Source organism: Opisthorchis viverrini (genome assembly GCF_000715545.1).
Source record: "Opisthorchis viverrini unplaced genomic scaffold opera_v5_328, whole genome shotgun sequence".
Taxonomy (NCBI): Eukaryota; Metazoa; Platyhelminthes; class Trematoda; order Opisthorchiida; family Opisthorchiidae; genus Opisthorchis; species Opisthorchis viverrini.
Window position 1 is genome coordinate 90372 of NW_008751981.1, and position 27225 is coordinate 117596.

Here is a 27225-nt window from a genome sequence, read left to right on the forward strand (position 1 = left end):
ACCAACCAACCTTAAACTTCCCGCTGCTTAAAGAATTGCACATCCTAGCCCGGGGACGTTTAATATGACGTCCGTCGCAGGGTTGTCCAAAAACCGAAGTATATTAGACCATTGATGGCACGGCATGCCATATCCAGTTTGATAGCACACCCGCACATATTCCCTTTCTACTCTTGACAATGCCATCTCGCTCCCTCGTTCCATTGGCTGCAATTACGAACAAACACTTCACCTGGCCACGGTCGACTTCAGGACGCGTTTATTCGAATCTCTTGGAACTTTCGTCCGGATTTAACCACGTGGTTTGTGCTCCACACAAAATCAATGATTTTCTATACAGTTCGCATGCCGGTTTGTGTGTATTCACCATTTCAATCCAAGGAGCTTTCACATCCGACTCCACTAAAACCGCGACCCCCAGTGAGTCCCTACATTTACGATGCGTACCACGATTCCGGGATTCCTGTCATCATTCATCCTCATTTCTTATCCTTCCACTCCTCCATTCCAACCTATGCGTTTTTTGGCCCTGGTCATAAGCCCAGCAGTTCAAGGTCACTATGCTTCAGTGGCAGTTTTAGCGTTTACTTCAAATTGACCGGCAGGATTACGCCCATTCTACTGCTGCACCGAATCCGTTGTTCTGTTTTCTCATTCTCCAAAACTTGCGGTTTTCTTGTCATGTTTCAGGCAGGATGCCTCTTGTTTTACCCTCCTCCTCGCGACTTTCAAATTATAACGATGTAACTCTTTTTTGCCCGATATTTTCCATCAAAAGAAACGGTAGTGGTAACTACTACCCTGCCCGTACCGGTCTAGAGGTGACACCGTCCCTTTTCCGCGCAATACCCACTGTCCACAAATTCTGTCATTCATACCATATTCCGAATGTAACTTTATATCAATGCCTGACGGTATGCCACCCATCAGTTAGGAGTAAACATTATTATTATTATTATCGAACCAAATTGATAGAATATCCCGTTGAATGCCAGTTCACACAAGTCCAAAATGTTCACTCAGCGCAAATAATCCAGCATTGTGACGTAGAAAAAAGCTTTAGACACGAAGCTATTGTCGTCGGTGATGGGAAAGATTGACAAGTTTTGTGATTCGGGATCCTTCTTGTGGCGTGACAGTGGACAGCAAGCACTCAATAAACATGAATAATTGGACGGATAATTATGATGTGCAGCTCCCTTGCTAAGGGTGCACGAACATTATGGTCGGCTTTGGGTTGGAATCAACTACTGGATATTGTAACCTGGTTTATTTAGCCTAGTCGTTCGCACCTGTTTTGGGCGACCGCTCTTAGAGGGAGGAGAATACCGTAGATGAGATGGACTGGCGTTGTTGTGTTTCTGCTAGTTTTCTGTGAAGACTTGCACGTTTAATCACCACACGATACATTACAACCCCGGTAAATAAACCTGTATGCCGTGCTTTATTTTGGGAAAGGCCTGCGAAAGCTATGGAAAGCTTTTAGGCACACGGCGTATGTTGGGGTCCTGGATACGGAACTTTGACCGACGCATAGGTTCGACAATCCCGAATATCAAAAGGGAGAATCGGGTTCGTAATTTTACGGTTCTATTTATACTGGGCAAGCAAGTATCTACAACACGTTCATAGGGTCATCAAGTTAACATATCTGTCACTGACCGGCACAGTACGGTGACAACATCCTCACACCAAACAACGGCGGGCGGAATGGTGACTCAGTTGTTTGGGTTGTGGTCATCCCTTCCGGCGACAGTCTCGTGGTTCCCATTGGACGTGCGATCACATGGAACCCATGAGAAAACAAGCATGCCAAGCACGCTCAGCAAACGGGACATGAGTGTCCCTGTGTAAGTAGGTCAGCTGCCTACATTCACACACAGACCCATATACAATACAGGAGTGTTGGACTGGACGGCTCTGCGTCAACGGATAAGCAAAACGACTGCAGATCAAAAGTACATAGGCAAAGTAAGCAAACGAATGGGGAATTATCAGAAGGTGAAGTTAGATTCAACAGTGTGAAGAAAGCTAATGTAGGAACGGATGTGATGACGGGCGAAAGGTACTGTGAATCGGTGGAAGAACGCTTGTTGTTGAAAGGGATTGGGTGTAGCCGTGATGGTGGAATGAGTACGTATTAAAGGACCGCTTGGATTGCATGGATGGAGAGTGAAGCTACCGGAAGCGTATGGTTGCATATAGGCTTGATGCACCATCTCCTGCACCCTGAAGGGTGCCTCTCGCTTGGATACTTAAGTCTCGTCTTCGGTACCGCAAAGGTGGCGGCCAGGCTGACATTGAGTAGTGGATCCTACGGGGCTTTATCGGTCACGTGATTGCCCGTAATGAGTTGTCTACAGAATGCGCAAATTTTAGGGACAGGATGGCGTATGTAGGAGTTTTTCTGGCTGGGTGTTACATCATGGCTGGATAAGGTTGACAAGCGGTGGCTCGGATAATTAGAAGGAGTAGGTTCCAGTGAAGTTTGCGACTGGAGTTTCCATAGGGTGTGTATAAGCTGCAGATAAGAGAGAAAGCTTTGGCACACCGGTTTGGATGCCGCTGCCTAAGGGTCTATTGAACCGGCAGCTAGTGTGTTGGCGTGTAGAAGCCGTTCGGAGAGAGTGGGCAAAACCAGTGAGGACCTGGCATTTTCGTTCATTTAAATGACCATAAATGCAGTATTTAGGGCAACTGTTCACTGCACCTCCGACGTTAAATCAGTGAGCGATGGGTGGGCTTTAACCCAGTTTTCTTGAAAAACCAGGAGGCTGATGCCACGGTGATGAGGAATCTTGCGGTAACACTTGGTTTATGGAAATGCGTTCTGCATTAGCTGGTTTGCTGCTGGACTAAGGTAGTCCAGTACAAGAACCTAACCGGCTGCAAGGCTCCAATTGGCTAAAACTAAGGCCGCGGCCCTGATAATATTAGCTTACTGCATGTTCACTGTCATTGCAGACCGAGCGAGTGACGAGGAGCTGTGGGCATTTCTATTCTCATGATTCAGTATATTACGGATAGTTTATTGGTCATATCAGCGACGGAGGATACAACCTTTAGTTTGTGAAGATGGTCTAGGCTGGAAGAAAGCCACATTATGGGTATTTCGCTTCGGGTTCTGATGTTGCCCCGCAGGTGAAACTTTCTATGGGCATGGGGAGTGGGATATATCCTGAGACCAAAAAAGGGTAAGGTTGTATCGTCTTTACTGCCCGTGTCATTGGAGAGCACGGCTTATGGAGCCAAAGAGAGAAATGAGTTGAGGGGTTTACGCCGTGTCGAGTGTACATCTGAGGTAGAGCGCCCCATAATTTAACAAGGCTTTGCAGGTGCCTAGCTCCTTTTTGGTTTGTCTTCGGTTTACAGGAATTCGGGGTACAAAATGTTGTTCATCTTATGATTGTGTTCTTGATGACAAGATTTGACTTATAAATGGCTCCTAGGACTTGCTAGACGGAAACCGGCGCATCTTGAACCGTTTGTAATGGATGCCTGCGCTCAACTTGCAGCGCAAGACACTCTTGGTGCTTCTTCTACCCTACTTGTTCGTTGAACGACTTCTCAAAAGGCATGAAGGATGAATAAAGAGTAGCCAACAAAAAGGACGCGATTTCAATGTTCCTGACGAATCGTAAGATACATATCATTGGTGATTATCAGCAAGAATGCGACAGTTGTGCAATGAAAATCATTCAGCCATAACCTTCTTTCGGTGCTTAGCTCCCACGCCACCAGAGGGAAGCAAGGAGACGTGGATTCTATCAGGTCTGCTACGCCTAGACAGGGCTAGTCTAAAGGCAGAGTTTCCGTTCAAACCACGGATAATCCGGTCAATAAGCTCACGCTTCAACCGCTTGCCTTCCCGAGCACCAACCGTACAACACATTGGTCAATCAGATTTACTCATAGGAATCCAAATAACGCGGATTGAGTTCCAAAAATCCCGTCCGTTACAATAAAGCGAGACCATTACTTGGTATACTTTGGATCCTAATGAATAGTTTGAATGATCTGAGGGCGTCCGACACAAAACGACGAGGAGTATGTGCACGCATTGGGACGCTTATAGTCCTGTCCAGGATCAAAGTGATTCGGTACCACAACGTTCTAAAGTTTAATGCGCCGGTAGAATGCAACAATCCTGCGTTTGCGATGGAGCATTGCGGAGATGTGAATGTTTAGCGTATTAGGGAAGCTTTAGTCACACCAAGTGAGTGAGACAGAGAACAAATCGATGAATCAATAGATTATACGCGAAAATATATGCAGTTGTGTCGCTTCAGAAGCTCAGATGGAGAGACATCATGCGATTCAACAGTTCAAAACGCAGATTTGAGCCTCTGTCACGGCGTGACGTGAAATGGTCCATTCTAATTTATCTCATACATATACATCGCTTTATCAACTTCAGGGAGCGGTAGGGTGAGCTTCAAGCTGGTCTGTTTTAGTCTATTCTACGCCGGCGACAACCAACGCACAGGGGTGATATGGAAAAATGAAAGAACTGAGAAATGCGCTGTTCGTTTCAAGCGGATGTATCAGTAAAGGAGAAAAAATGAAAGTTAAAAATACTGCAAAGATACCACATTGAAGTCCAGTTCACCGCACAGGACTAGGCGGTTCCCCAGTACAAACTAGTTCGGTTATACAAAATTCTGATCGTTTGCTGCGAGCGCATCAGGTGCGAACATTGTGAAGTGTTCCTTCGGATTTCCTAGAAAGAGGTTTAGGGGAAAGTCCCCTGTCATTATATGTCTTGTCCGGAGCATCGGCCAATTAGTCTTGGTCAACCTCAATATGCCAGCCAATTTGTGATATGTAGGGCCGATTCGATTTACGCGTATGAACATATTTCGCGACTTGTTGCAAGGAGCCGTGAAATCCCGACCTTCATCATAACGCTCTCGAAAACTTGATTATGCGTGGCTCTTGATTATATCAAAGCTACTGAATTTACACCGGCTGAAATGCAATGGTTGAATGGGTAAACTTAACAGGTTTAGCGTCAACTGAAGACAAGTGGACGTCTGACTGACGTGACAGCCAGTTCGCGAGTATGAAATGTTTTCCTCCATATCGGCCTTCGTATCGGCGTCAGTTTCCGTTCGCTACGATTTAGTCGTCGCTTATTGGCTAACACCCATTTCAGAGCACCAAGACACAATTTAGAACCCTCAGACAATACGAAATCACACCCAGACAAATTGGTGACGTGTGAACTTCTCCGGATAAACAAACGAAATAAGACATCACTAAATCATAATCAAGGAGGTGACGTTTTACTGCAGCATTCAAAACATTTTGACGTCGTTTTCATTTTGAAAGTGGTGACTAAAGTAGACCACGTGTTTGAAGCATCAGGAGCTAGGCAGCCCTCGGATGGTGCCATTTCGTTCTGAAAGAAATATTACCCATTAATTCCGATACCATTTCATGTACATGTATAAGCTCAAGATTACTCGCCGCACGTCGATCAGCCAGTCATCACACGACATCCCACCGACCAATCACTGCTGTGTGAAATATTGATTGATCGACGGGATGACCAATTAAAACATGGATTGGGCCTCGTGTCCATGGAAGTGACAAATGCACGGCTGAGCTGGAGGGGAACATGACTGATTTAGTGAATACTGAAATGCTTGGAATCGTAAATAATAGAACACGGATATGTGATTCGCAAACATGTAAATCAGCTTTCATGTATAATTCCCAGATTACATAGATGAACAGGGAAGCAGTTAGTACAAGACACATCAAATATCGACACGGAAAGACAACGTAGGAAAGCGGATAAAGGCAAACAGAAAATAATTGAAAACATAACAGAACGTTGTTTCCAGAGAAAATGACCACACAGTTACGGAGTGCCATTGTGATCTGCAATATTCGCAAATCACACATCAATTGTCAGCAGGCACAGCCTACACAGTCATACGAAGGAATTCGAAAGGACAAAACGGGCTGAAAGGATTATGGTCCCACGAAAATATCACCGTAACTCGACGTGATTGGGAAACTGAAGTAGTGCTTACTCCTATAGGATACCACACATTTTATTAGGTTGACTCAAGCTTGTGCAGTCTGAGGGAGAAGAGGACAAATGACAGTCTTGGAACTTTCAGCTGGTAGTTTCCTAAAGCCTTTCAAAATGGCAATCCACATGTGGACTCGATATAGCGCCGAATATCCTTCAATCCTGGCGGTCACATTACCTGTCACCTGAATCCTTGAATGATTTCATGAAGATCCGTTTACTAATTCCATCATATGTGGAAAGCGGTGGAGATGAAATCTCTTCGGCATACTGGAAGAAGTGTGAAATATCTGGGTTCTACGTTGACAGCAAGATATTCACGCGGTAGTATTCTTGACCAAAATGAGGCGGACTTGCACGTGAACAAAGCCAACACCCAGTGCATCAAGCATGCGATATGATGTTCGCGCGGAGTTTGGATCTATCGAGGAACGTGGAATCCGTCAGTTGACACATTGCTCTGGAACTCCCAAGCAGGAGCAACATGATGGTTTGCACTGAACCTACAGAGAGGATGTGCGACGAGCAGTGAACTCTGCATAATATTGTTTTCAATCGCCAATGGGAACAAGTGGGTTGAATAGATCAGAAATGGTAAGTAAGGTCTCGTCAGAGTTGGAGTTGTGCTGGCAAATCCAGCCCTTAGTTTTGTATTTCGCAACCAGGCAGTCACTGAGAAGTCAACCCACTACTGGCATGCGAATCGCTAATAGGATCTGTATATTCAATTCAAACTTTTGTAACATTTCACTAACTTCTTCTTCTGGCCAGCTGAGTCGTGGCACTATTTCTTCCGTTGGTTCATCCGCAGTGTGGTCGATCTTCGTCCGGTGTCGTTTGTCTTCTCTGAAGGCTTTCTCACTCAAGTACTTAGAGTATCCAACACGATGGAATAAGTTCCATCAGTCTCCCAAATCACTCAGCTATCACGTGATTACGACAGGGATGCAGGATCCCGGCACCACTGACTCGTAGGTAGGAAGTCTCAAACACGACTGTCTCACCATACGGGAATATTGCTGGTCTGGCGAAGTTTCCTATGTGCGGTAGTATTGATCGATGAAATACAGCACGTACTTTATATATATTGTCATAATATTGATGTACAAGTGATTAGAACTGAGTAGCAGTCGGAGTTCGACGAAGACAAACAGGTGACCATCGAAGACACTTCCTGCCGTAATGCTGCAATTCATCATGAAAAGCCGAAACCAATGGAGGGTGCCTCGGAAAGCTCTAAACATTTGCTGCAGGTGTAGCGTGCACCGCCTTTCTTGGGACTGGCTCATCAGTTTCGAATTTCCATGGGTGTCCACCTCCGAATGTGCAATCTGGCGAGGCCGTTTTGGTTTCAGTGAACAATTCAGAGGCTAGAATTGAGTGGATGACCGAAATGGCAAGATCCTGTATGTTTATCTTGGAACTGAGAAAGCGATTCTCGGACAGTCTACTATACTACACAATAACCGTACCAGTAGTCTTGGTAAGCGTGGGTTTCCAGTCCACTACTTTCGTTCAAGCTTCGGTCATATGATACGTGCCACCAAAATCCGTTTCCACGTCAACTGTTTGACAGAAGGCCCACAGAATTACCGTAGTAATCCGTAATAAAAAATTGCCCCTCTAACCCAAAGGCCATGCCGATTGTACATGAGGAAGTCACATTTATTCCTCAAAAGTACCTCCGTAAAATCCTTGAACGAATCCACAGAGATCCTGAGGTGCCTGAATTGTAATTGAATGATAGCTTGATGCGAATTAGAGATGTCAATTTAAGCCATGCAATCTTGCATGAACAAGAGACTTTGTGAACATCCCGGGACATGTTAGCTCGACATCTGCATGCCATTAAAATTTCCCGTCAGATCTTACTAGGAATTTTAAAAAAAATTCTATTTAAAAATGCAGTAGTATCCCAAGGTAAGTATGCCACGATAAGCGGGAGGGATCGCTTTATGTGTATTCTAGAATTCCAAGTACCTATCATTTCTGCTGGATCCCACAGGATTGAACCTATGCGGAACAGAGGATCAGAAAACACATCAATCACGAATATGGCCGTAGTAGTCATGAGAACGAAGAATGTAGCGAACAAAGCTTGAAACCAGTCATGTCATAGACAAGGAGCAAGCCTTCATCATCACATACCCGGTACCTCTGAACCGATCACGACTGGTACGATCCAGACTACTATCGATCGCAGAGGCGATTGGAATCCGACTGCTGGATCCGCAACTTTCCATCCTAAAGAAACTTGTGCGACCTCTGAACTTGAACAGGCCTCCGGTCCCACAATTCTACCTGATTCCGTGACCCATTGACCTGAGGCCTGTTCAAGTTCAGAGGTCGCACAAGTTTCTTTAGGATGGAAAGTTGCGGATCCAGCAGTCGGATTCCAATCGCCTCTGCGATCGATAGTAGTCTGGATCGTACCAGTCGTGATCGGTTCAGAGGTACCGGGTATGTGATGATGAAGGCTTGCTCCTTGTCTATGACATGACTGGTTTCGGCCAAATGTGCTGCAATCTCGCTTGAGCCTGGTTTCTTCCCACTACCGCTCCGAGATACGGGATTGTGTTCTCGCATTCTGTCCGACAAATGCCGACAATCTAGATTCTCATGGAAGGGAACCCGGCACAACTGGCAAAATACGATTAGAAAATCGTTCTGAACGAGGCCCAAATGACACCTATAATTTCATACCTCCCGTTCGTTTATACATCGCATGAGAACTAAGTAGAACAATGAGAACAACGACATCCAGATTGTCAACCTAAATACAATTGTTGCCCGTTGTTCTCAGCGACGACCGGGCGCAAGAAGCAGATCTTGGACCGATTTCAGTGGAAGAATGCGCTGAAGTTCGGTGATTAGACCACCTCGAAAGGTCCACGGCTCCTGATCACCAGAGGCGACCATATCTCGGCAACCGGTAGAGAACCATGTGAGCAGGCACCGTAAATGATGGCACATTTTTCGTGTTGCGATGACACCGGTTTCCAACCACTGCCGAGAACAATGTACATTTCGGTTGTGTAAGGTGCCAATTAGTAGGCCATACTCCCAGATGGAAGACGCTGGATTCGATCCCGAAGGGATGAGACGGGTGAGACAAAGTCGACGAATTCCGAGGGCTTTTCAGTCCATTCAACCCTCTCTGGATCGGTAATCTTGAGTCCGTAGGCATGCGAATGTTCTCTTAGCTAGTGACCCGATTCCAAAAGAAGCATTCCAGCCGGACTTCATGAGAACAGGACGGAACCTAATACCGTGTATCTCATCAGCTTTTCGTGAGTTTGAATAAATGCCGGCGAAGACAGACAACCACGCTTAGACCCGTCAAATCACTATAAACACCGAAGGTCATCAGACGCGAGATGAAGTTGGATAAAAAGGCCAAGCCTGTGTACATCATTCCGTCCTGGTCACACTAGGATAATACCAAAGCGGCCGAAAATTTCGGTTGGTTTTCTAGTTAGGTTTGTAGAGCAGAACTCCCACCTCTCAAGCGAACGATTCTGACGAAAATGTCGGCTCTGGATTCTACGCTCTGTCGTGATTCTACGCTTGCGTCATAAAAGTGGACTAGTTTGACCAACCCAACTACTTCATCTATTTGTCCGTACCAGAAAAATCAATCGAACCATGCTTTCTCAGCCATTCGTTATTGACCGAGGTCAGAGTGGCTGGGATAAACCAAGTTTTCCTCCAGGAATTTAGTAAAGCCTGACAGTTTTGTCATGATCTAATGCGCGTGATGTGGCAAACACTCAAGGCGCACACTGCCGCTGTCTGGATAAGCCATTTGTCGGTATGGCTTCATTGCTTGGTGTATGCGTACCATTAAGTTTGGTGAGAGCCAGGTTGCTGAGAGCCGTAGCTAGAAGACCAACGTTGTTGTGAGTTCACTTGTGGAGGGCTATAAACTTCAGTACCATACAAATGACAGCTCTAAAGTTGATTGTTAGGCCGGAACAGAAGTGTACAGTTTGGTCGTCACGGTTTCGTGGGTAGCCATGGCAACTACGAAAGAAGTTGCCCATACGTAACGACTGGGCATGGAACTAATGTGGCCATTTTGGGAGCATTTGTTTCAACCATCGGCTGGGATTCGATACCTCCACATCCAGTAACTATGGTGAAGGCAGTTGCCGTCACACTCGACACCAAGCGAGATTAACAGTCTAAGGCAGCGGTGCCGTGCAAGTTCTCACGCCTTTTTAGCAACATTCAGCAGGATCGTTTGTGTGTCGTTCGAGGGCATAACACTGGTGATCCATTGATCAGCGGATACATGATTCGGTCATATGACCTGTCCGCTATTGTACTGGCGCACATATTTAGTGAGTCCCTTTGCTGCCTCTCTTGGAACATCACTTGAATCATCGTCATCGTCATCATCATCATCATCATCATCGTCGACAGCATGACATCAGTGTTCAACATCAATGCTTCACTGCCGTACAACCATGATTTATTTGAAAGCTTTATTGTAAAGAACAGAGTAAAGGTGGACGGGGAAGGGACTTGGTGCTATCTTACCACGATCATTCCGAGGTGCCTACACCTCCAGACACTCACTCAGGCGATCTGGATAGTTTGATTCACTCCGCAGTACCTTATCAGAGAGCAGGTTAAATTCTGTTTGCTGGAGAGATGTCCATTTTCAAATTGTGTGAACGTTGCCGCATCAGCGTTTCCAGGGTCAGACAACCGTACCATGAAACAGAACAGTGATTCGAGTTGGGCTACCTCAATTAAACTGATGGGGAACAGGATGTAAAATGTTTAACTGGAAGAATCATTTCTCTCCAGCGAAGGAACTTTGGACCTGATGAGCTCTGTGGGAAGGAGGCCTTACACATTTTATTTAGCATGGTTGCCTCACTTAGCCTACATGAAGCAGGCAGTTGTATGAAGGTCAGTCTTTAATAAGTTCGTGAGAAAGACAAATTTCGCATTAAGGGAGATTTCTGGATCTCTACATGGGCCTTCTTTCAAATTTGCGCTAGAGAAAGTCTGAATGGTCTAAAAACCCTTTCTGGTTACATCCACAAGTGACCGATTTCGTTCAGCCTGCATGCATCCGTTATTCAGCATAACTCTTGAACTTCTAAGTAATTGATGGCCTAATCTTGTATTTTTACAAGCGACCAATCATTGGATGGGCACAAATCGTGCTTCGGATTGACCAACTCGTTTCAGTTCAAGTGTCATGTGATATTTTGCCGTTTGAGGAGAATTGTAATACGGTCGCTGCAACGTTCAGAATGAGAGTATCCGTCTTCCGGCAACCTGCTGCATTCGCAACTTTCGCAATACATGCCAACAATCTGAAGTCAAACTTGGCCACCTTTTCCAATTTGAGAATTCACTAGGGGCATGTCGTATACTGTAGTCCTGGTAATACTGCCTCCCATCTGTATCCACTGTCCGAAACGAGACCAACTGTCGCAATCGCCTGCCATTCTGATTGGTTATTCTTTGTTGAGGACATTTTTCGAAAAGATTACAACCTGCGTGACAAATAACAGAGTTTAAATTTAGAACTGAACACAGTGAGATCCAAGTGATTTGACAACTGTGCATGTCGGCTTCATCATGTGAACACTACTCATGATTGCGAATAACATGCATTCGAGAAATTACTGAAAGGACACGATGTGTGTCACTTCAACATCAGACCAACCGAAATTCTCATTCAAACCGAGTGCGAAATCAGTTAAAACGCGGAAATACCAGAAAAAAAACCTGGTTTAAATGGCGTCGATTAATTCACTTCCATCTTCAGCGGTTGCATCGATCTTCAGCAACCATTTCTGTCGGCTGAAGTGAATTAGTTTAAACTATAAATTTCGGTCTAATAACTCTTCATCAAAAGGTGATAATTCCCGGTCATGTGATAAGTGTATAATATTCGTGTATTTAGTTATCTGAGGTGGATTAAAGATGAATCAATATTTTAACCAGGTATTCAAGGGGGTGAGGATACCTCGGATGGGAGAATGATCCTGCGGACACCTGCCTCCCAAGAGTAGTTCTTCAGTGCGTTCCTCTTCGATAGTCTACACAACGCAGACGTGCACACTGTGGTCTGGTACGTCACTTCGGACCCACTTTGCTTTCGGATAACAAGCCCGGCACACATCCTGAAAACCACGAAGGCTGACCGATAGGTTCTATCACACAGGTCACTTCTGGAGAGAAACTTGCCAGAACAGCTTGTGAGAGAGTCGTTTTTGGGAATTCGTTCCCATGAGTCAGTGGTACCGGGATCTTGCATTTCTGTTGTAACCACGTGATAGCTGAGTGATTTGGGAGATTTGGTTGTTGGTCTGTTCGCCGAACTTTGCAGTTGGGTTGCAGACATTTCATCACCAATCGATGTGACATCGTCAACCCCTCTCCTGCCTCAGACTGAACAGTCTCGAGTCAACGTAACTAAATGCGAGATATCTTAAGCACTACTTCAGTCCCCGAAACACGTCGAGTTACAGTGATATTTTCGCGGGACCATAATCTTTCAACGCGTCTTGTCTGTTCAAATTCCTTCGTAGGACTGTGTAGGCTGTGTGTCGGCTGACAATTGATGTGTGATTTGAGAATATTGCTGATCAGATTGTCCCTCCGCAACCATGTGGTCATTTTCCTGGAAACAACGCCCTGTTATCGAGAAATACACTAATTTGCAAATCAAACTTGTGAGTAGTTTCCTTTATGAAAAACGGTCTGCTATGTTTTCATTTATTTTCTTTAGGTATTTGGCCGCTTTCCTACATTGTGTTTTCGTGTCGATATTGATGTGTCTTGTGCTGACTTCTTCCTTGCTCTCATGTGAAATGGGAGAGTTATGCGTGAGAGCTGATTTACATGTTTGCGCCCGACGGGCTCCATCCAAGGATCCTGAAGAAAGCGTCGTCTACACTGGCAAGTCATTTATAACTGGTGGTTCGTCAGTCACTTGACGAAGGCCGCCTTCCTTCTGCTTGGAAGGAAGCGATTGTCACGCCTATCTACAAAGCCGGCTTTACATGTTTGCGAATCACATATCCGTGTTCTATTATTTACGATTCCAAGCATTTCAGTATTCACTAAATCAGTCATGTTCCCCTCCAGCTCAGCCGTGCATTTGTCACTTCCATGGACACGAGGCCCAATCCATGTTTTAATTGGTTATCCCGTCGATCAATCAATATTTCACACAGCAGTGATTGGTCGGTGGGATGTCGTGTGATGACTGGCTGATCGACGTGCGGCGAGTAATCTTGAGCTTATACATGTACATGAAATGGTATCGGAATTAATGGGTAATATTTCTTTCAGAACGAAATGGCACCATCCGAGGGCTGCCTAGCTCCTGATGCTTCAAACACGTGGTCTACTTTAGTCACCACTTTCAAAATGAAAACGACGTCAAAATGTTTTGAATGCTGCAGTAAAACGTCACCTCCTTGATTATGATTTAGTGATGTCTTATTTCGTTTGTTTATCCGGAGAAGTTTACACGTCACCAATTTGGCTGGATGTGATTTCGTGTTGTCTGAGGGTTCTAAATTGTGTCTTGGTGCTCTGAAATGGGTGTCAGCCAATAAGCGACAACTAAATCGTAGCGAAAGAAAACTGACGCCGATACGAAGGCCGATATGGAGGAAAACATTTCATACTCGCGAACTGGCTGTCACGTCAGTCAGACGTTTACTTGTCTTCAGTTGATGCTAAACCTGTTAAGTCTACCTATTCATCCATTGCATTTCAGCCGGTGTAAATTCAGCAGCTTTGATATAATCAAGAGCCACGCATAATCAAGTTTTCGAGAACGTCGGCATGAAGGTCGGGATTTCACGGCTCCTTGCAGCAAGTCGCGAAATATGTTCATACACATAAATCAGGACGAATTTGCGGAACGTTTTCGAATCGGCCCTACATATCACAAATTGGCCGGCATATTGAAGTTGGCCAAAACTAATTATCCGGTGCTCTTGACGGGTAATATAATGACAGGGGAGCTTCCTCCAAACAATATCTTTTTGGGAAATCAGAACAAACACTTCAAAACGTTCGCACCTGGTGCACTCGCAGAACACGATCAGAACTTTGGACAACCGGAACAGTTTGTACTGCAAAACGGCGTAATTCTGTCAATGGATTGGACATCACTGTGGTATGATTGCAGTATTTTTAACTTTCATTTTCTCTCGTTTACCGATACATCAGCTTAAAACACCTACAGCGCCTTTCACAGTTCTTTCATTTTTCCATATCACCACTGTGCGTTGGTTGTTGCCGGCGTAGAACACACAAAAACAGACCAACTTGAAGCTCACCCTACTGCTCCCCGATAGTGATAAAGCGATGAGACAAATCAGAATGGACCATTTTACGTCACGTCGTGACAGAGGCTCAACTCTGCGTTGGAATGTTGAATTGCAAGCCTTATCTCCACCTGAGATTGTGAAGCAACAACGCTGCACATACTTTCGCTTGTAATCTCTTGATTCATCAATGTGTCCCCTGTCTCACTCCCTTGATGTGACCAAGGCTTCACAGTAATACACTACACGTTTACATCTCCGCAATACCTTACTAAGCCCTTGAATAGAGCTTTGTCGCAAACACAGGGTTTGTTGCATTCCGCCAGTATTCTATTTTAAGAGCATGGGATGAGGAATCACCCTGATCCTGGACACAACCATAAGCGGCCCAATGCGTGCATATACTGCCCGTCGTTTTGTGTCGTACACCCCCAGATAATTCAAACTATTCTTGAGTATACCAAGTGATGGTCTTGATTCATTGTGGCGGACGGGTGTTTTGGAACTTCTTCTGCATTAGTTTGGTTCCAATCAGTAAATCGGCGGATTAACCAATGTGTTGTACGGTTGGAGCTCGGGAAGCCATGCGGTTGAAGCGTGAGTGTACTGACCGGATTATCCGTGGTTTGAACGGAAACTCTGCCTTTAGACTAGCCCTGTCTAGGCGCAGCAGGCCTGATAGAATCCATATCTTCTTGCCTCCCTATGGTAGCACGTGAGCTAGGCATCAATGGACGGTTATTTTCGATCCACTAAGATCCTGATTTTGTTATAAACGCTGATTAGTTAAGTCGCGCGATGATTTCAGGATCTTAGGTTTAAATGCAAACTGGGAACTTTTGATGGTTCTACCTCACATTGAACAACTTCCTTGCATTTCTTTTTAATCCATATACATCTATGAAGATGTGTCGTACTGAATGTCTACTATTGCTTTTAAAACAAAATTGCGCCGTCTGAGTGCCTTTTATCTCCTGATGTTTCAAACACCTCGCTCAGTTCAGTCACTTATTTCAAAATGTAACAATCTGAAGTTCTGTAGTGTTTTTAGCGTTGATTTACTGTTCTCAGATCTCCAAGAAGTACTCAATCGTGAAGCCCTTGATATTCAACCGCCTGACTTGATTTTTGCGCCTGGATTCAGGCTACTTACTACTATGCTGGTTGGCCGTTTCAGCCTTCATTCACCAATTTCTTCAGTTATTTGTGTTTAGTATGCACTTTTAGTGTCTGTGAAGCAGCTGTTGAATACTATGCGGCATAGGTTAATTCGAACAAGGAATGCGACCTCACAGCAAACTCATAAACCATCGTAAGCGGTTTCATCAAGAACATACCAAAGCTTAGTTTTGCAATGAGTTCCTTGATTTTTTAAGGGGAGATGGGAGTACGGACTGTGATTTAGGAACTTCTGACGGTTAAAACTCATATTCAGGGAAAAACGATGAAAAAATCATTCTTTCGGTGCCTGACTGCTTTACCACCAAAAGGCGGTGCGAGTGGTGGGATACCGCCAGGTTGTCCAAGCCTAGACAGGGGAAGTCGAGAGGCAGAGGTCGGGTTCGAACCGCGGACGTTCCGGTCAGTAAATTCGCGCTCTAGTCACATCAGCCATCTCGAGCATCGGAAAAATGATGCTCGTTCTTCGAACGCATGGTACAAAGTCAGTTAGATCCATTTAATTTGGAAACGGTTGTTGGCAAAATAGAAAGACATTGATGACCCTCAGTACGATTCTAATCTTACGATGGAAACGGTTTGGTAAGTGTATTCTCACAAGGCGCCGCGAAGGTCGGACAATGACAAACAATATGGATGTTCAGCAGTTCTTTTCTCCGAGAGGAACATTCCTTAGTTTGGTAAATTTCATCCGAGTGTCCCTTATTTTTTGGGCTACTTGGTTGTGTGATCTGAATACCGCGCGCGTTGTGCCGTTTCGCGTCATTTGTCAGTTCTTGCATAAAGCAATAAAACCTAGTTTGTGGCCTGCTCAAAAAATCAGCTTTTAGAGCCTGATCCGACTGTACAGAATAAGCGATGCAGTCCATATATAAACTCGACATCATTGACCGTTTTTAGCCGGGACGATTGGAAACCGATATAGTGGAATATAAAATAAGGCATTTGACTTAAAGGAAACTGCTCACAGGGTTGCTGGAAACTCTTCGACAGCCCACGACCGGTTTCACCCTTCTTGGGACCCATCAGGTAAGCGCAGTCCCCGAGTTTCCGTCAACNGTTTTCTTCCTTCATGGAGCACATTGCGTAGGCGTAGTCCCCGAATTTTTGTCAACCATATGCTCTACTTGAATCCAAATTGGACCGTTTTCGAGATGATCATCATAAAGTTGACGGAAACTCGGGGACTGCGCGTACCTGATGAGCCCCAAGAGCGACAAAACCGGTTGTGGGCTGCCGAAGAGTCTTCAGCAACCGTGTGAGTAGTTTCCTTTATGAAAATATACTTCGATATCTCGAATATCGTGCCAACTGAATCATGAGGTGGCCCGTGTGCAGAACATTTAGTTGTAGGATATGATAAACGAGAGATTCAGTTGAGACTCTCGTGTAAACCAAATTGATTTGCAATTGAGTGTCTTTCTCGAAGGCATTTGACTCTTTCCAAGACTGTTTTAGCAGATCAAACCCTACTATTTCTGCCGTCTTGTCTCTTGTGGATTCCATATTTTTTGCGTCACAGGCATGGCGCCTGACAATAGTTGAGTTGTGTTCAGTCATTTTTCCTGTGCTCAGCTTATTTTCATTCGTGAAAGACTAAATTTGAATGAACCTCAGAGATTGATATGTAACATGCACTACTTGGAATTCATTCGACTGCATGGACAAGACTTCTTGGAAGAAATCGGTACAGACTGTCGTCTACCCCCTCAACAAGTTTTCCAGACCCAGATGTTTTTCAGGTGCAACAACGGCGCCAAGAAGACAATCTTTTCACAAAAATCTACCTGGTGCCTTGCAGTCTACTCCGATTAGCCTTCTCAGCGCCAAAGGGGATGTATAACCTCAACAGATAAGTGATTAGCATTCAAGCGGGACGGACTCGAAGACTAGGGACAATAGAAAACGCTTTTTGTATTAGGTTAACGTCATTTAATAGCAAAGAAACGATTTTTGTGAGAAAAATCATCAAGAACCTTGCTGTAGGTCAAATTTCACCAATTCCCAGGTTTACCAGTCGTCAGAAGTGATCCTCATTGTGATAACGCTTGATGGAATGGAGAAGGCAATGCGGCTAGTCTCCTCTTCCCGTTCAGCACCACCGTGGAATTGCTTGGTGTCTGACACCTGTCGTTTCCTTCAAATGGTGTGCAACATACCTACCGTTCTACTGCCCTTATCACAACGTGAAGCTCAGTGGATTTCACTTATTAGTATCACCCTTCTGCTGTTATTTTCAGTCGTATATATTTGCTTCTTGCTTACAGTTCAGGTTGTCTGTTGACTACAACTCCGGATCTGTGAACTACTCACTTCAATAATTTATTAGTTCACTCGTTTGTTGCATGTGTGGAACGGACTTCCTGCTTTGAGTCCGGGACCGAACTGGAAAGACCTGTTGACATAGGCTTAGTGGCCGTGTGTTTGTGGCGAGGCACTACACACACACACACACGGTAAAACGGCACCAACTGGAAACGACGCTCCGGACTTTATGCAAAATGGAATTCACACTAGGTCGTCTTTATTCACAGGCGTTAGGAACAATTGTGCTCTCGGTTGGAGTGGCACATGACATCCGAACGACGGTCCGAAATACCAGTACCATGTTACCGTGGGAAACTAAGATTACCGGTCACTTCAGGGCTAACACACCGTTTAGTATCGCTTGCTGGTGTACGTAATACAATATATTACGAGAGTGTATTGTGCCCAAATTATGAAACTAAGCCATCCATAGACGGACCGTGAACTTCAAGTACTTTCAGCGAAGAAAAAAGCCATGAGATGAAACGATAAATAGCAGTGTAGACTGTCTACTGATTGGCGGAAAGCAAGTATGACACCTAGTTTTCCAGTAAATCGTTTAAACCAAAAGGTTCAAGTGGAACATAAGGTTGACGGTAACTCGGGGACTGTGCCTAACTGATGAGCCCCAAGAAGGGCGAAACCGGTCGTAAGCTGTCGTAGAGTTTTCAGCAACCTTGTGAGTAGTTTCCTTCACAAAAGGTGAGAACTTAAAGAGTGTCTCACATGGAACATTTTCGTCCTACCATCGCTGACGAAAAACTCAATCAGATGACTCCCACACTCAACCTCGCATGCTTTGCCCACGAACCAAGACTTCAAGATCATTCTTAGTTATGTAATGGCGTCTGAAATCTACTGGAGATCAAGGTTCTTCTTCGGACGTAGAGCACACAGTTTGTGCATATTAAACGATCCTGGTTTGGTTCGGCTCAGATACGATTCTGCTTATAAAGTTTCCACTGCTCCTTGTTTCGAACAATTTTGATTCATCAGGTTGAAGTAATATCTATCCAACTTTCATCAATTTCACTGCGTATTTGAGCACATTGTTGAAGATATGTGCACAAAACCACCGGGGCAAAGTAGCTCGAATTTGCGTAGACCACCCAATCTAAAGAAACCAGATAAACTGTTGGGAGGCAGTTGAGTCTCTGCAAGAAAAAAAATTATGCGCAGATGGGTCTAAATGGTGACTGGCGACTAATCTGATTTCAGTTATAACAACAGGTTTACGGGAACCCGCAAACTGCGTCCGTGTGACGAAAGAAAATCGATCGATGGCTGAAGCAAATTTTCCAGCAACCTTATGAGTAGTATGTTTCTTCTACACTCACTTTCGTTATTCGCATCATAGGTGATGAGGGTGATATCACCAAGCGAAGTCTCTCTTTAAGTTCTGCGTCACGAGGACTTCCGGAAGCATAGAAAATTACCTCAAAAGTGACAGTCCTGCTTAATCTGTGCAGCGTAATTCGTCAGCAATCTTCATTTCCGTAAATACCGAGCCGCTAAAATGACCATTTTCGATTGACAGGAGATAAATACAAACTTATCGCCTCAAAGAGACAAAGTCTTACGACAAATCGCTTATTGTTTGCCTAAATAAGTGATCTTTCGGGAGTAAGAGGTTTTATTAAAGTGATCGCTTCTGGTACTTTACTCCTCTAGAAGAGCTTGCTCACTCGCCCAAAAGCTAACATAAACCAACAACCAATGGTGTCACTGGTGACCGATCAAATTCGTAGTGCTCTGAGAACACTTCATTAATTGTGTCCGATAATGGGTAGCACGCACATCGTCCTCGCCCAGGATGATTCAAACATGTCTGCTGCTCAATCTTGCGTGTGAATCGGTAGTACGCTTCCGCAAAAGACGTTTTTATTGACGACTTGCGTTGACACCTTCACTTAGCTATCTCATGCTAATCTTTGAATAATTTCTTTCATGCGTTCTATCTGCAATTCTAAAGTATCATTCCCGAATCGATAAAATGGATGACTTGTTCACCGAGAAGTACAAATACCTCATTATAAGTGCATGGAGTGTTCAAATTATGGTCTTGTACCTTTCCTGGGCGATTAGTTTTGGCGTATCGTTTAAAATACAATATATTACTTCGAAAATAACAGACAGGTTCCTCGGTAAAATGGGAATCGCACTCTACATCTTGCATGCTGGCTACCGATGTTACTCAGTGCGTTGTGATATCACGTCCTCTAATCGTCTTGAACAGCTCTTATCAAGGATAGTCTGAAAAGTACCAATGAACATTAGCCTACAGTTAGCACCTCTCTCAGACAGTCACGTGTTTTCGTCGATGTGCATCTATTGCTCACAATGTCCCCACTCACATAAACTGTGAAAATTTTATGAGATTACCTTGTGACTACCCGGTTTGGCTTAACTTTGGAAAACCAAAACGTAACTCGTTGTTTTCAAGGCTCCAGCCACGAGCAAATTGATCTTGTCGGAACTCACGCTGGCTTTAATGGTAAAACTTGAGTAATCGTCAACAAACCAAATTCAGCGACTACTTTCGTACGAACGATATCTAAATGATGGAAATCAGATAGAAACCAAGATGAGCACCCACTGTCAGTCACTTTCTAATCCACTTCACCGAAACATCGCCCTTTAAAGTGGAAAGGAAAGTGCATTTTTAAACGTCCTAATTGGCAAGAAATTTGATGTCTGCCAAAAACCAACATGACCGCAGAGTACTTCAAGTTTGGTTTCTGTCTCGTTCCGGAAAACATGCTCTGGGGCAGGCTTTGTCTCCAGTAACCCCGCTGAGGACGTTGAATTGCTAAAATTGTATAAACAAACGAGCAAATTTAAACAACTAACTACAAAAATACCAACAAAAACAATGGATGATAATAAAATCTAGGCAAAAAAAGGAATGTAAAGGTTTCAACGTAAGTGGATGAATATATGTAATAGTAATAAATACATAAGAAAAATAATAAATAATCTTTCGGTTGTGGCTCCCTTTCGGTGTCTAGCTACCATGCCAACGGAAGGAGGCACAAGAGCTGGGATACTGCCAGGTTGCCCAAGCCTAGACAGGGGAAGTCGAGAGACAGAGGTCGGGTTCGAACCACGGACCTTCCGGTCGGTAAATTCGCGCTCTAACCACTTGGGCCGTCTTGCCTACGAATAAATAAATATGCCTACATAAATATACAAATAAATGCAAACATATATAAATATAAATAGATTACAGGGTATATATTACTATAAATTAAGAATAATAGTTGCCGCGGTCAAACTATCCCAAAGTTTCCATGTAAAACATCTCAGAACGAGTGACAAGGCTGCGCAAAGCACAACATCGAAGAAATCTGTTCATCTAAAGATCCTCTACATTGATGATTGTGTTTTATTCATCTTGAACCACCAATCAACTGACCGAACCCACACTAAGGCAGAGTTTACTACCTTCAGGGCGCACACGACAGATACGATTACATCTCAGTTTTGTCCTTGAAGTTGCGCTGATACAAAAATTGTTGGAAATAACTGAACGATGTGAACGCGAGCAAGGATGCATCTGCGTTAACTCACCCTTACCCTGTAAGCTGATCAGGGTTCAATTCAGGAGTAGTTCTAATTCAACTCTTCAGTTGACGGACATCTGCTCGAACTTGGATGCAGACTGGCGCTTTTTATACTCTTGTTTCCTGGCCGAAGTACGAAACAGCCGTCCACATAGACTGAAGGTCATCGGGACAACATTGAATGACCTGTTTAGGCCATGCACTCAGACAAACCAAAGTTCGTCCGAGACTGTCTTACTTTTTTTTCAGCTGATCGCGCTGGAGATTCACCTCGAAACCCTTCCTTGTCCATAGTGGTGTTTTGTGTTCCTCGGGAAACTGACTTTTATTTATGGAAGCCTGTCACGAACGAAGCGAATGTGATAAGTAATTTGACTTTGAACTTTACAATAATACAATATAATGTAATAACGTTAGATATAGTAGACTACTCACAAGGTTGCTGAAAATTCTTTGGCAACCCACGACCGGTTTGGGTCTTCTTGGAACTCATCAAATAGGCGCAGTCTCCGAGGTTCCGTCAGTTCTACTTGAAAAAGTCATAAACGAGAGGTTCATTTGGGTTCTAAAATTGTTTGCAAATGAGGGTACTCCGCTAATAATGTTAGGTTCGCGTATCGGCTAGTATGCTTTCCGACAAGTATCCGCACCCGGTGGGCTTGATTGTATCTATTTGATCGTACAAGATGAAGAATGCTACCTTGCTTGCTTCCAGACTCCTTTCTGGGGGAAGGTAAGTAAGTAAGTCGTTCAGGTGTAACACCCTTTCGGTGCCTTACTGCCATGCTACACGAAGGAAGCACGAGGGTTGGGATACTGCGAGGTTCCCCAAGCCTAGACAGGGGAATGTGAGAGGCAGAGCGGGCACCACGGACCTTCCGGTCAGTAAGTTCGCGCTCTAATTACTTCAACCACCTCGCTCTAGAAAAAATCGTTCAGGTGTAACACCCTTTCGGAGTAGACACTGCTCCTCGTAGACACCGAGAAGGGTTTTCTCTTGGGGTGACTAGAAAGGACTAAATAATTCTTAAGAAGAGACATGTTGACGGGGGAGGGTTGGATACTACATGGTTTGCCTCTCATCCTCACACAAGCATGTTGGGTAAACTCAAGTAACCTACTGAGAATCAATTTGATCATTTAAGAGGCACTGTTCAAGGTAATCTCACGTGTTTCCCGAGCACACTAGATGAACTTACCTGAACCGAATATATGTCACCATGTATACACTAGCAAATCAACAGTGTATGATGCGTGATAACGGAGAACAATGTTGGATTCAAACATGCAAAAACAGAGGCCAAAAATTTGCAGTACATCAAACTGCGCACCACCGAGGTCTCCTCGTTAATTGTCCAACTCGGGGATCAGATCAACAGCCATCTGATCAACATCCATTATCCCGCTACTTGGTGCTTCATTTTGAGTTGGGTTCCCATTGAAAATTTGTTGGAATTTCAAAACAACTAAGAATATTTTCATTCTCTAATAATTTACGGATAATTGTCCGAAGCACATTACTGAATCTTTGTGACTCGAACATGGTTTTCCTGCAATCTTCAACAGATTATGTCACGTAAGCTAGCTGGCACGTAGGACCAATTCATTGGCTAGCAGGGAGAACTCCGATATGTGGATCGGAGCTTAGGGTGAATTTTAACTCTCTTCACCACAGAATCATCAGACGTACTGAATGAAAAACCGAGGAAAATACCCAGATACATCGTTCTGTGGTCGGACATGATCTAGCCACTGGGGAACATGACACCCTTGCAAGATGGGCCGGTGTGTGTGTGTGTGGTCACGTACGACTGCTGTGTGTTGTTCAGGCAAGCCAAAACCAGCTGACGAGTGGAGTCACTTGGAAAGTTTAAAGTCCCACCTCAAAATTTTCCAATCCATTGAACTGAACTTGTTGGCAGTTGCATAAATCGTGGCTGCACTGTGACAGACAAAGTCAAACCAGACAGCACCGCCAAGGTTTATCGTCGGACACCAGTATCACCGATGTTAAAGGATCGCTTCTAAAGAATGGCGCAGTGACAACAGTCTCAATTTATGGCTGTAAAAGTTGCCCAATCACGTGACGAACTCAAACGGATTTAAACACCTGATTACCAGGCGTTAAATTGTGTTGTTAAGTCATAAAACTGGAAGTAAGCGAGGAAGTCAGTAGTAGATGTAGACACTCCCAAAGAAAATCCCTGGTGGCAGAAGGTTCGTTTGGGGTAGTTCATGAGTTAACAGCGTAAAATGAAAGCGGCTACTTTCGAGTTGGAGGCCATTCAACATCTGAGCCATCCTGGATGTTATCCACGCGCGGGACTGGAAGTCCTACAGGACATCTCTTACGAGATGGCTAAGATAGCTAAGCGCCCGATTCCACTGATAAAGTGTTGGTGCTGCTGTTTAAGAACTGTAAGTGACAGGTAGAGAGTGGATTTCAACTGTCCTGATAGAATAGTGTTGTGATTTGATGAACAGTCGTGCAACTCTGTGTCGGTCCTTGGCTTCCTGCTCCGCCCACTATGGTATATCAAAAGGCACGGTAGCTCTATACAGTCCCTTATGGAGAAAAAGGAAGATTATTACAACTGTATGTATAGGGTAGTCACAGAGTGTTCCACAAGGTCGTGCTAGAGGGAGCGAAAGGCGTCGAGTCGTGGATCCAGTGTTCCACAAGGTCGTGCTAGAATGCCCGTGAGAGAGCGAAAGGCGTCGAGTCGTAGATGCTTGATTAGGATTGGCTGGCAATCTGACCAATCAGGGCATGCCTTCGTTTGGTCCGTATGCCTCACGTGACACGTCCGTCCAATTGACGTGCTGTTCGACTATTAGAGGCGGCTAGCCTCCAGGGCAAACACATTCGCTGAACTGAAATCCAGGGATACACACAACTGTCTGGACTCTTTCCTCTTATCTGAGAACTGATCTAGTTACATTCAGCAAATTGTTTAGTAAACGCGCCTAGGGTAGATGCTCATTGACCAAACCTGGATTTTTCCCAGTATTTTCGGTCGATTGATTTTTGGGGTGTGGCCGTCCCACTCTGACTGATGGACAGGATTCCGCGTGTGTGTGTGTGTATCTAGCTTACCGAAAACGGCGCCTTCGTTAGAACCTTGTAGCCTGATCGCACTGCTCGTTGCGTTTTATTCACGCAAAATTTTTTTCGCGGATGAATAGTTAAGAAAAAAACATGCCAGGATTGGCAATCCTGTTCTGCATTGGCCAGAGCTTCCGTGAAGTCCTTTTGGACTAGAAATGTGACTGATGTTTCCAGTTTCCCGGACTAAAATCACCCTGCAAGAGGTCATCTTTCCCGTCTATTTAAGTTCGTTAAATGCGTCCTAATAGGAAGCAACATTCCTTACTAGTTTCGGCCACCTGTCTAGTGAAAAAGGGGATCTCTGAAATGATCGATTGTGGCATCACTCTTCAAACCAACCACGAAAGGGATAGGATGGCCTGCCTGTCTTGGAGTTGATCCCTCATCTGGAGTGGCCCGAATAACCTAATCTTAAGGCGCAGTCGCAAGCGGAAAAATTTCGATGGCGGTTTTTGAAAAATTTAATTCAAACAGCTGTCTTCATTTACCGTTACATTTTTCGCAGCGCACACGCTGTCAGCTGAATAGATATTTAGCTCAGATACGTTAGAACGGTTCCCCTCAATTTCGATTTGCCTGTTGCATTTAGTTCACAATGAAACTGAGAAGCACCTGGCGTTGGTGCTGTCTTTATATTCGAAATTTTCGGTAGATCGTTGGCTCTCAGGTGTGTATTGTCACCTTATTTGGGCGTAAAGACATTCCCTATTGCGGAGTCCAGTAACGCATTGTGTCCTGGGGTGGTGTCTTTATTTGCTTAAAGCAAGAGATGCAAATTTAATTACATGTATGTACACATTAGATGCATCAGGAGTAAATATACTACTTGCACGAACTCGGGCTTCAGTAGTATGAAAATCAACATATGTTTCGTAATTAATGCACTATCACGGAAGGAGTATTGACTTATCGGATCGGGGACCGGGGAAGAGAAAGGGTGTTTTGATGGGAGTATTGACTGCAGTGATGGAAATCTCAGCTTTGTTCGAGCAATCACTTCCATTCCGGCCGTTGATTGGGGGCTGTTGTCGGACTAATTGAGTCGGGTTGAGGACGATCCAGGAGTCACTGTCTGGTGCTTTTATTTACAATGTGAACCTTGAAACTTTTGGTTTCCTTTATTGGTCGCGGATCAGTGGATTAACCTTCCTTATAGGAAAGAAATCCGTCAGCTCATAGATAAGGAACACAGAAGCGTTCTTTCAAAGATATCTTTATTTGTCGATATTGACTTGTTCGAATAAAACTTCCTGTTTCGTTCCGAATAAGAAAACTTATCATTCAACCCTGAAATGTACGTGAACAGTAGTGACAAGATGGCTCAAGTGGTTAGAGCGCGAATTTACTGACCGGGAGGTCCGCAGTTCGAACGCGACCTCTGCCTCTCGACTTCCCCTGTCTAGGTTTGGGCAATTTGGCAGTATCCCGGCTCTCGTGCTTCCTTCGACTAGCGTTGTAGGTAGGCACCGGAAGGGTGTTACAGCTGAGCGCTTTTTACCACTAGTGGAGAGCACTGTTAAAATATTGAGTCGTATCTGATTAGCTATCTCTTAACTAAGCCTGTTAATTGGTAGGAAAACACCAAGGCTTTCTATGTGTGGTGCAGCGGATCATTGATTGATTTTCGTCTGCACTGCATGTATGTTTCATGTATATGTACGCACTTTTCTGCAAAGTTTACGAAAAAACTCGTCTGTGATGAACCTGACCGAGGTTTGTACTTGGTAGACGACAATCATGGTGAGAGGCAGGAAGCCAGACATGGAATGGAGCCATATTCCTGCGGGGAGCGAACACTCAACTGTTCATCAATATCATCGCCGTTACCGACGCCAACACGAGTGAGTGTTGCCTCGCAGCTGCAGGAAGCCAGACATGGAATGGAGCCATAATCCTGTGATGAGTGAACACTAAACTGTTCATCAATATCATCGTCGTTACTGACGCCAACACGGGTGAGTGTTGCCTCACAGCCTTGTGTTCACTGAACTCAAGTTAAGCGAAAACTGTACTCAATCTAAAAACAATCCGTCCTGTTGATTGACACTCTGTTTTGAACAACGAGTCGAGATGCATTCGTCACCGAAAGTCTCACAGAATACACAGAAACTGGTTAATTTAGAATCTAGAACTAAAGCTATCAGGCTACCGGTGTTCTACACCAAAGGATTTCTAGCGAATCTGCGAAATTTCTCAAGGTCGCATCATTACCGACAAAGTTGTCCTTGGGGGTAAATGGTACTGAAACACCGCGCAGAAATTTTGGTAGGCAAAATTTAAACTTCATACAAAATGAATTTATGCGTGTAAATCAATTAGCAACCCATTGGTTTTTTCTACTTTGTACAAGGGAATTCTCGCTATATTGTTTTCGTTTTTTAACTGCGTTCTCTCCTGCTCTTTGATTTGAACGTTAATCAATATGTGGCCTTGACCAACCTTGACCTTGCGAGTCTAGTTTAACACGGCTGAGTGGGGTTCTCGTCAGGTTGTGATCCTTTTGTCTCTGCAGGGTGTGTACTTTAAGTAGCTGTTGTGGATATCAGTGTGCCCAAAAAATGTTTGCTTTCCGATTCAGTTTGTATTCTGAGGATTCGAACTTTTAAAGTTCGCACCCTTTCTATCATGCTGTGCCTTAATTATATTGACCAGCTGCACTTTGTGTGAGCTAACGAACTTTTTGTGCCCCAAGGTCGCTCAGATTATATATAT

At 44.4% G+C, this 27225-nt stretch overlaps 3 protein-coding genes across 3 annotated transcripts in view; 2 read left to right on the forward strand and 1 right to left on the reverse strand.

Annotated features, from left to right (window-relative positions):
- Positions 1–10918: 10918 nt before the first annotated feature.
- T265_09987 (hypothetical protein) lies at positions 10919–13138 on the forward strand (the record flags this gene model as incomplete). Its single annotated transcript, XM_009176224.1, has 2 exons — positions 10919–10963; positions 13001–13138. The coding sequence occupies 2 exons, from the start codon at positions 10919–10921 to the stop codon at positions 13136–13138; spliced, it is 183 nt and encodes a 60-aa protein (XP_009174488.1).
- Positions 13139–13911: 773 nt separating this feature from the next.
- Positions 13912–17855, forward strand: T265_09988 (hypothetical protein; the record flags this gene model as incomplete). Its single annotated transcript, XM_009176225.1, has 4 exons — positions 13912–14172; positions 15791–16018; positions 16491–16792; positions 17807–17855. The coding sequence occupies 4 exons, from the start codon at positions 13912–13914 to the stop codon at positions 17853–17855; spliced, it is 840 nt and encodes a 279-aa protein (XP_009174489.1).
- A 545-nt stretch (positions 17856–18400) lies between these two features.
- The window catches only part of T265_09989 (hypothetical protein), a gene marked incomplete at both ends in the record, with an annotated part of 13308 nt that continues 4483 nt past the window's right edge, over positions 18401–27225 (reverse strand). Inside the window, 6 exon segments of the mRNA XM_009176226.1 lie at positions 18401–18583; positions 20551–20650; positions 20798–20997; positions 22055–22302; positions 22320–22410; positions 25860–26062. Of these exon segments, the coding sequence (XP_009174490.1) occupies positions 18401–18583; positions 20551–20650; positions 20798–20997; positions 22055–22302; positions 22320–22410; positions 25860–26062 (1025 nt within the window).